Source organism: Paramacrobiotus metropolitanus, unplaced genomic scaffold (assembly GCF_019649055.1).
Source record: "Paramacrobiotus metropolitanus isolate TYO unplaced genomic scaffold, Prichtersi_v1.0 Parri_scaffold0000005, whole genome shotgun sequence".
NCBI classification, from domain to species: Eukaryota; Metazoa; Tardigrada; class Eutardigrada; order Parachela; family Macrobiotidae; genus Paramacrobiotus; species Paramacrobiotus metropolitanus.
Window position 1 is genome coordinate 1,640,671 of NW_026570225.1, and position 11,121 is coordinate 1,651,791.

The 11,121-nt window shown below is 40.8% G+C and overlaps 1 protein-coding gene across 1 annotated transcript; it reads left to right on the plus strand.

Moving 5' to 3' along the window:
• Nucleotides 1-2,404: 2,404 nt before the first annotated feature.
• LOC129580945 (uncharacterized) lies at nt 2,405-6,510 on the plus strand. The gene is made up of 2 exons (XM_055471717.1): nt 2,405-3,445; nt 5,358-6,510. Exons 1-2 carry the CDS (start codon nt 2,707-2,709, stop codon nt 5,678-5,680), a joined length of 1,062 nt encoding a protein of 353 aa, XP_055327692.1. The 5' UTR covers nt 2,405-2,706; the 3' UTR covers nt 5,681-6,510.
• Nucleotides 6,511-11,121: the final 4,611 nt, after the last annotated feature.

The following is an 11,121-nucleotide window of genomic DNA, read 5'->3' on the forward strand; positions in this document are numbered from 1 at the left end:
AAATTATCATAGCACATATATAAAGATCTATTTATACATATAAAGATCTATTATATAAAGATCTATTTATCAAAGTTTGATAGTGAGGTATTATATACATAAAAACAGTTTTCTGTATTCTGATGGAATAATTGCGGTCTCTTTTGAGAACTGCATCGCCTTTAGTTTGCACTCATGTCATTGCAAAAGTTAAAACGGAAATTTTTACAGTGGAGATGCAATGTCAGCAACTTTTAAAAACGATTTTTGAATCCTATAACGAATTCCAATGTTACCACATCAGCAGGTTTAATCTATTATGCACTGCGGATTAACCAGTTATGAATATGTTTAGCTTCAAGGAAACGAACGGAAAAACTCGATCAGTACATAGAAGCGGTACACACAGCACAATGCACAAAGCACGCATAAAATCCGGTCGTACATCATGGATATCACTTTTCATTCTACCTGCAATTAATCAAAAAGTAATTTATTACCCTTAATAGTAGCTGTGCAATATCGCTTACATATAAACAAAAATTTATCGACAGAAAGAATTCCCATTATTGATGCAAATCGTGCTATATTGCTGCAATTATTTTCCGATCAATCCTTCGAGGGAAATTCAAGCATCGCTGCTGAATGTGATGACTATTTAGGCTACGATGTAATTACCTTCGGATACCATACCAAGTTACATAATTTATTTGATATTTGTGTGAGCGAATTGTCTGTAGCATTGGTAATATTACCGCCAAAAATGTGGACGCGCGTAATTAAAGGTTCTAGCAAAATTACTGTTTTGTTCTCAGGCTCCTTTTAACCTTCAGTCTTACTAAATAATTTGTCTCATTAGTTTAGCCATTAGATTTAGATACCTAGCTGTGCAACGCCGCATACTGGTGTACCCTTTGCCAGCCTCATAAAAATTGCTTCCGATAATTTTTAAATAATTCGACAATGTTGTTTAATATTCATTTTATCTAGTCAAATATTGGTAATAGCAATTCAAATGCTCGTCTACTGTATATGTGATATTTAATGTGATATTTGCTTCTTTGGTTCTCACAGTTTGTGTGTAATCTTTCGGCAAAGATTTGTGACATCATAATCATCTTCGGAATTTCGATGACTACATAATTTTGCCGCTCAGGCATCTTTGTCAGCGGTTTAAACCAGAGCTTTTTTCATGCTACAAATTCACGTGATCGTACAATTGCAACAATATCATGCTGTACACGGTACAAATAATGTGGTGCTCCGAATTTTGACAATTAAAATAAAGCCGCTCTCTCCGCATGCAAAGTAATGATGCCCAGCAGCTATTAGCAAACTTTTTTGACATTAAGACCGTTTTGTTGAACAATAATAACATCTGTTCATGTCGTTAATTTTCGCATTTTTGACGGATTTGTCACAGACAAAATTACAGGCCGGTAATGGATTAGCGCATATCATTTACTAAGAGGGAAAAGTCGAAAATCGAAACTCAACAGGGCGTGGTGGTGATGGGAAATTCGTCATATCCTGGAAAATTATGGGAAAAACATCGTGTTAAATAAAACGTTTTTCTTGAACAAGGTAAAGAAAACAAAGGTAAATTGGCAAATATAATTATAAAGACCACGAATTCTTAGTATTTATCAGTAAGTCCTTACTGTACGATTTTCCACATCTGTTGCCTTTAAAAGAGAGCGCAACAACACTGCCGGAAATCATCAACAGCACTCTCGAAAGCTGTTTGTCTGTGATTTAACCTGGTAAGCAAATGAAGGTTAAATAAAACATTTGCGTGCTTAAGTGGCTTGGTTAATCTGTTTGACCATAGTTAATGCGTCCCCCACACAAAAGCGGCTTTCTTCCAGTGCCGCCGATCCGATCCACTGCACATGCCGGGCACCTTGGAGACAGAATTGCGGTTTTATTTTTAATGAATTATCCGCAGCTGCACGAGCACACGGCAGACATTTGACTATAAAATTGTATAATCTGTATTTGCTATGTGTAACAAAAAACTATCAAAACGGCACACTTTCTACACACACTGCATAGCATTGCACAGTCGGTTAAGTTGCAGCGCTGACAATTTGCCCGGAAGCCGGTTTTTGGGTTTGTGTACATAAAACACTCGCAGTCGATTAAAGCGATTACTACGTTTTCTCTCTCTCTCTTCAAAGAAAATGCGCCAGGCAATACTAAACGATAAGACACCAGCGCTCGAATTGGAGAAAAGAGAAGCGCACGGCGGTGTTACAAGAAAACAAAATGCCAAAATCAACATGCGTAATGCGCCCGATCAGCCAATCAAGGAGCGCGCGGCCCGGCTACGCATACGATGCGTCAAGGGTATTACAACAACAGCTAAACAGCAAAGCACACACAGATACCGTACATACACACTGCTGCCGTTGCGCCGAAAAACGCCAAGCGAATCATACAATTCTTCGTACTCAGTAGTCTTCGCGCAAGCAAACAACAAAATTTTTTATGATCTTATTTTTTCGAGTGGCGTGTGTGCGGAGTGTGTTTAAAAACTGCAAACTGTCCCTCAATCATGTCGTAATTTATTATTTTCGTTAAGCTACTTGAGATTTCATAGCATCCAGGTTACCGCAACGTGTGGGCAGATATTACATTTTATCTTGTCTTTGGAACTACTGGTTGATTTTTTTTGTTTTGTGTGGTGTATGGACTAATTTTAGGGTTAGTGTTACGGATTAGTGAATGCATCTGTACCGAGACAGTTCCGGTGCCGTACAACGCCTCGATCTCCCAACTCCCGCGACCGGCAAAATGCTGCCCGCGGTACCCACTCGGACGTCTAGTCTCAATCCGGAATTCAAACCCGACAAATCCCGCCGTTCACCCACTGATTTATTTGAACGCTACCTGAAATCCGCATATTATCCGGATGCCAACGGGATAACGTCATCGTCAACCAACCTGAATGCCAACGTCAACAACGTCAGCGGCGGCGCGGACAGCTTGCGACACAGTTTCCGTGCCGGCTTACCTGGTCATCGGTCGCGCGCTGGCCTGTCGCCGGCCGCCAGCGCCGTCGTCAACAACAACAACAACGTCGTCAACACCGCTGGCATGGTACGTGTCAACATTCCCACCTCAGCTGACCATCATGTGCGCGAGGCACGGGCGTCATCCAATTCGCCGCCCATGTACAAGATCCGCGCACGATCCAACAGCTTCAAGGAAAACGATAAGAACGGCTGGATTACCGTGGGTCCAGAGTTCTCCATTAAACCGGCCCATGGTGTCCAGCCTGTGATCAATGTTACCATACTTCCCACCTTAAAAACATCCGAGCCGGATTATAGCGGCAGTGGGAGTGGCGTGGTTGTCGTGCCGGAGAGGATTATTAGTGGGACGGGCGGGGTGAATGTGCAGTCACTGGGCAGTGGGCACGGCAGACCGCCGGTGTTAACCGCCAAAAATGCAATCGTTTCCGGTAAGCTGTTGTTACACATGCGCCGCTGTATATTACTGTACGGGCGTGTCCTCGGCTTCCTTTTCTGAATAATGAAATTTAACAAATTTTTCGTTTAAGATATGTATGAAAGTTTTATAACGAACTTATATCAAAGTTGTTTTTCGAGTAATTAGCGACGTCATTTTTGTCATAATTGTTTGTAAGGCTGTTAGCTTATTAGATTGGCAGAACTTGAAGTTAAATTGGTTTTCTAAGGAGTAAGTCAGGAGGCATTTCCTTCACGCGTTTGGTGTGCGTTCTGGTATAATCTATTACGGAATTGCGTAACAAAACTTCTTGTGGTTGCAATTCACCAGCACTCGCGCACGATTTCCGGTAATTAGCTAATTACAAGTCTTGATATTTCCAACATGGCGCTGCTAGTGACACTGTCACGACTGTTAACAAACAAAGTCATTATCCGCTATAATACTTTAACAATTAGGATCATGTTCTACATATCCGCTCGTATATCAACAGTTGGTTAGAACATTACAATAGGCAATTAAAAGTTGACAGATGATTGGTAAAAAAGTATTTTCCTTTGATTTGTATAATCTCGCTAATCCAATCGCAAAATTCTACAAAAGACATTCGACATTATTGCCTGAATGCATAGTATTGTACACATAAGATCAATGCAGCGAAACGGATAATACTTCGCATTATCCAGTATGTACTATAAGTTGCAGTACGTCTGAAGGAAATGCCAATAAAACTAAAAATATATCAAAAACTTTTCGTAAATTTGAAGGGTAAAAATTAAAATTAATCATATTGTCTGTCTTTTACTGATTTGTACATGTTTCACAATGTGTTGAGTGTTTGATCATGAGCTTGTTCAGTACTTATTGTACGTTATATTCTTACCATTCTTAGTGATACAGTTACGTAATGAACGCACAAGACGACTTTACATTCCATGCTATTTACAAAAAGATTCTATGACATTAACCCAGATACAAACATAAATTATTAACGTTGGTATTTTTTATTTGTGGAACAATATTGATGTAATCATTCAAGGGTCGCACTGTGTATAGCTCTCTAGCGTTCCTGCTGTAGCTTAAAAGTTCAACGCTCAGCGGCGGCTGCGATGCAAATGCACAATGTGCGTACGTATGCGTGAACAGCAAATCGTCAAACAAATGATGGTCACTCATACTGCTACCTGATTACCATAAATATGGAAATTTTCTGTGTGATAGATAAACAGAAATTAGATTATGACTGTACGGAATCTTTCCCAGAAATGTTAACCGGAAGCTGGAAAACGTATAATTTGAAAGTCATAACGTGTTTCTGTTTGTTGTGATAAATATGCAGTGTGTGGTGTTGTAACTGTGGTCAAAATAGAATTCGTACAAAAGAGAATAGTCCGTTACGAAATTACGGTTAGCATGTGGAACACATAATATGATTATACGTGCCTCGCTGATTACGATGCCACAAACGCAGAAAGTGGTCGCACGAATGTAATCCACCGGTTATTTTTTAAATTCGGAAACATTTTTTATTTTCCTTTGACATATATGCAGCTTGTCTTGGCATTGCTATGTATAAGCTCAAACAAGCTTATATATTATTAGTACAGTACTGGAATTAAGTTTCAGTTTGACTTCATAGTTCATTCGGCTTAAGCATGCTGATCGTGACATCTTAAATTTGTCCCGAGTAACCAATGGACAGTTTATTTTGGTATTACAATGTAAATTTAAATGAATTTGTTGAATGCACTGTGCAGATACGACCTGAAAATTTAAAGGTCTACTCGATACAGCATTAAATAAATACTAGTAATTCACGTTTTAGTAATTTCTGTCTTCTTTTTTGTGATTTGCGCTTTGTTTTGCGATTGTCTTTAATTATAATCTTACTGTTTGTTTTACAGCACCAATATCGAATCCTCATTCGATGGAACGTGACGGACTGTACCAAATCTATACCCCACCTCTTCCCCCCGCAGCAGTTCCTCCCCATGCCGCCCTTCCACCCACCCCGGTGGAGAAGGAGAAACCTCGTCTGTCCACCTTATTGCGCCGTCGCAATTCGAGTATGTCACGCGCCCACACACTACAGAATAGCAGCCAACCCTTTCAGCGGACCTACTCCATGAATTTGAAATCCGCACTGAAAAAACGCTCCAGCTCTCAAAGTTATTTTGAACCGAAGAAGAGCGTGACCTTTGCTGATTATACGACGGTGTACAGCTGAGAAAACCACAGAACGGAATTTCTCATGTTTCCTATACTTTTTGTACATATCTATTCTGGAGCAGCGATCATCGCTCATTTTGCCCGCGCCATTGTTACAACAAACTTGCATCAATCAGTGCTTGCGTAGAGAGCGTGGAATCTGCCGTGTGGACCGCGATGAGTCAAATGTTGTGCGCGCGGCCCCGTTGTCGATCATATCAGCCAATCTCATTATGGATTCACAAAAAAATTACGCTCACACAATACAACCCCAACGGGCCAACAACAACGCGATGTGTACGCGCGCACAGCGTACGTAGCACGGCAGGAGTGTATATAGTTTTGGCAGCCAATAGATGCTTAATCTCACGCGTTGGCTTTTGTAATTAACTATATCCAAAAGGCACCCGCCGGCACTGTTTGTTCCTCTGTGAGACGAAAAAATACCATTGATATTCTTTTAACTCTCTTTCTAATAACACTGAATATCAATCGGCGTTTTCTCTTTTTGTTGAAAACGAACCTTACCCTACTTGTTTGTTGCGCAACCCGTGATCGCGACGGCGGCGCATAGTGCGTGCGTCTCCGCATTTTAATGAGACAACCATGGAATGCGACCTTTCATTCACTGTCGCTTTCCCACATGATTTTGTTTGCGTTGTGTAAATGTCCCGCGGAGAGAACACCTTGTGGATTTCCTTCATGTCATGCGATCTTCTGGCAACTGTTTGCCGTTGGGCCTTTTGATGTGCGTTTGTTTTCTGTTGTACCTCCGTGCACGGGTCTTGTTTGATACACGCTGTGAACTGAGCTGATAAGAGAGAGAAAGAGATTAAATACATGTATATGCATCATAAGGATGAGCTCCGTAGAAAATACTTGTAGTACTAGCTGGCAAACTGCTTCGTTCAAAGTGTTGGCTACTTGAAAAATGATCTACTCTGTAGATAAGCGGTTTACACACTTTCGAACAGCCTCATATACATACTTAAGGAAAATGGCCCGGTACATAGCGTCAAAAATGGGATACATACACTAAAACTTTCGCTTTCGCGCACCCCGAATAACTTTTTTGTAATACTTTATGTCATTCTAAAGCTAATTAATTTGTATACATTGTTCTGAAAACCCTTTTGCGCGCGCAACATCCGGTTGCCGAGATATGGCGTACTAAACTTAGTGAAAAGTTTGAATGCATTGTCGTGTACCAAAAGTCTGGTTATTACCCGATCTTTTTGAAACTCTGCTGCAAAAGGCACAGGCCATAAAGTCAAAAAAATTAATTATTACCCGATCTTTTGAAATTTTGCTGCAAAAGGCACATGGCCATAAAGTCGAAAGTGAACCAATTTCAGATCCATAGCATTTTCCCATAATTTTGAAATGAATTCTAAAAATTATTTACCAAACTTTTGGTACACGACAATGCATATAAACTTTTCACTAAGTTTAGTACGCCATATCTCGGCAACCGGATGTTTCACAACAATGTATACAAATCAATTAGCTTTAGAATAACATAATGTATTACAAAAAAGTGATTCGGAGTGTGCGAAAGCGAAAGTTTTAGCGTATGTATCCCATTTTTGACACCATGTACAGAGGGTTATTCAGCCAAGTGTGGACACTTCGAAAAAAAATTCCTTAGAAATTTCATTTTAAGAGAAATGATGCCATAAGCATCTCAATATGACGACTAACTAATCTGAATGCTTTTTGCAAATTTTGGTGAAAATCCAGCGAAAAATGCTCGCGATATTGTCTGTTAACCAAAAGTCGCCGACTACTAACCCTTGACCAGTCAAAATTTGGCTTTCGGTCACCTGGCCTTAAAAGGATCGTCAATATTTCCAATCTGCATGGTTTTAATTGCGAAAAACGACGATCCGAATATTTTTTATAGCAAGAACGATTTCATATTCTTGCGCGTTCTTGCGGTAGGACGGTTGGAAAAAACGCGAAAACAGGAAGAGACCCGCAGGAGCCATGCCCATTGCGCGAACTCTTATGCACGCAGCTATAGCTATCCTTTCCGTCCCTCCATAAACTAAAGTTGTAAAACAAGTCTTTCTCTACCGTTTACAATGTTTATTGGTCGAGAAAGACGCTCCACGGATCAAGCCTGGCAGGGAAGAAGAAGTCATCCAGAACCCGAGACGTGCTCCCGGGAGCACTGCTGAGTAAACAAGGATGCAGCTTCCCAATCCTCTAATACTAGTAATTCCTTCAGAAAAAGGATTGTTCGAAACCCCCGACAGGTTTTCAACGGGTTATGGCGAAAATCCAAATTTTAGATGAATTTTGAATAAAGGGAATCCATTTCCTGTAGCTGAACTGGTCAACTGTTGCCAACATGGGGGGGACAAACTTAATTTTTTCCTGAGCTTCAGGATGAGAAAATCGTGACTCGATTGAATTTAAAGTATGACTGGATGTTGTGGCTACCTGATAAAATTTTTAAAAAAGTAAAATGAGCGTGCGACGGCTAAGGAGAAATTTCCCAAAAAGTGTCCACACTTGGCTGAATAACCCTCTGTACCAGGCGATTTCCCTTAAAGTAAATCGTTTCTTCGACGCCGGCAAAGAAAATTGCGAAGGGTTATTAAGGAGAATTTATACGAAAGTAGCAAGATCGAAAATGAAATTTCAAAATTCTACATTGTAGTAAGAACGGTGACATCAGTTTAATACTGGGCGGAAGTTGAGTAAAATTAGGTAGCAACGAAAAAAGTTACATTATGGCTGCGTGCACGGTTAAATACGGGTGTTGGCTGCATGCACGGGTGACCTTTTTAGGTCCGCACAGGTGTTGGCTGCGTGCACGAACTTTAGGAACGGGTGTTGGCTGCGGGAACCCGTCATTTATTTAATTTTAAATTTACTTATTTAAAACTTTTTTATTAATAAATTGACTTTTGATATTCTTTTATTTCGCAAGTTTTTACATAATTACTGCGGAACTTGACCCACTGAAGCAGTTAAACCATACTTAACTGTACTTTGTTGAAAAATTTTTTCAACAAAGTACAGTTAAGTAGTGCCGCGAATTTTGTTGTACACAGTAAATATTATGTTAATTGCTAATGGTTGTCAGTGCAGTAAAATGAAGTACTTGAAAGTCACAGTGAAGATGGGAATTTCGGAAATATTCGTTATGGAAGAAGAAGAACAGTTCAGTTCTTTCAAAAAATTTTTGCTTTTTTAAAACGAATATAAGCTATTTAAAGAGACAAAAATGTCAGTAACTACTCCCAGATTGCGACACATGAAAAAACATGTCAGAAAACCGGTAGGAAAACCTGTTGTGATTGAATGCAACGTGGGAAACTACTTATGAAAACCTGTTACCATCGAAATTCGAGAACTGCCGACATGTAAACGTGAAAACGCTGAAATTTGAAATACCGTGCTCACAACCAACACCCGTGTCCAAACTCCGTGCATGCATCCAAGACCCGTGCAGATACCCGTGCACGCAGCCAAGACCCGTGTTTTCCCCTGCACGCAGCATCGACCAAAAAGATATTCAAGTTTTTTTCGTTGCCGACGAAGATCGATTTGGCGGGCTTGCGTATCTTTCTACACTACTGCCACCTGTGGTCAAAATCAGTGAAAGAAAGATTGCTTCAAGCAGGCATTCTTTCATTTTGGAAAATGCCTTGTGGTTGTTATATACCATGCCAGCTTGCAAGTGTGATAGAAGACGGCTCATGTTTGCACAGTGAGGACACATAGAGCACGACAAAGGCGCTAGACAATGGAAAGACATAGCGATGTCCCGTGAGCGCAGATGCAAAGTTCTATGGAGCGTTTTTGGACAAAACTCACCCTATCCAAAAAAAACAAACTTTTCGACACCGGAAGTTACTTTTATTTATTTTAAACAAGATGCGCAAACATTTTTCATAAAAACGCTTCACAATTCTTTTTGAAAATGATTTTTTTTAGTCTGATAAGAGTGGGCAAAGTCCACTCTTCGATGTGCGCACAATCTAGTGTCCTGCAGCGCAGAATCGGTAAGACCACAGGAAAGCGCAGTACAAAAGAAGGTTCTTCGTCCCATTCTGAACAATTTTTGAAAAATAACTTCTAAAATCAATAACAATTCGCAGCGGCTTCAGAAAACTTCTGACTTTAAGTACGCATTTGACGTAGTACAATGATATTTTCACTACATATTTGTGCAAGTTTGAACTCGATTAAGTTATTTTAAAGTGTAAAATTTGCCAGTTAAAAGTCGTTATTTTGCGGAAGCAATAACAACTGAAGCAGATTTTTGGAAGTTTTTATTCAGGCACGAAGCTGTGTATAGCTCAAATGACTATGATGCAGCACAAGCGCACGCTTTGTGCCAGCGAGATTCTGCGAGAATAGTCGAAAGAGAACGAAATCGGTATAATTGGTAGATAGCAATACGCGGCCTGAACAGTGCTTACCATTATCATTCTCCCATTTTGCTGTTTTAATTTCGCGTTTCGTTTAGGTACATAGATAGGCGGCATGTGTTCACGCAGACACGGCTGACTATCGCAGCGTGAATCCGGCCGAAGTTACCGAATACGTCGATGCCAGAAAGGCAAAAAAAACTAGCGATGTTGTACTCCGTAGTCCCATTCCCCCATCCCTAATAGGGAGCGACATCTGGGTCCACTGGGCATCGTCCCAGCGGACGTTAAGGATGGACTGCAAACCGGCACGGACATACTTCGCCCATGGATGCTGTCAACGCCACGTGCTCTAGCATCTGCTTGTGCGGAATCCGTAGGGTAGTTTCGGTATCAGTAAACAGTTTCACAAAAGGTACAACCTGTATTATGCTGGTATGAGTTTGGGTCGCGATATGAAGTACTCCAGCTGCACGAATTTAGGAAGGAACGCGTAGGAAGGTCACGCACGGTGCTGCCGTTAAAGGAGCTCCAAGAAGTGTGTTTTCTTGACCTTCGGAAACGGCCATTTCTGGGAATGCATTGAGCACCTTCTGAAGTCTGAACAGCCTGTAACCGATCCGCAGAAAATTATCCCATGCTCAAACTTTGCATTTGTTGAAATTGAGCTCGAGTCCCATTCTTAAACCGCGCGCAATGATTATATAATTTTTTCCGTGAGACCAGCTAGGGTAACGTCATCGAGGCAGCCAATTGCTGTGACTCAAGAAGTTCTCAACAAAAAGTTTTCAACAAAAAGTGGTTGTGTTGCAAAGCATAACCGAACGGACCAGCGGGATCGCCTTCTTGCACGCCAGTTTTTAAAGACAACAGTAACGTGCCGCATGACAGGTATGATGCATGACAGGTGTGATGCATGACGGTAAGACTTCCAAAAGTAGCGGAGGGTACGTAGGGAGTTTGTCACGCATAGAAGTCAATAAAACCGCTACAATAAAACGTCCCGACGCGTATTGAAGGCGTTTCTGAAATCCGGCTTTACAATGACGCGCGGTTCGCTTGTGTCGTTTTCATA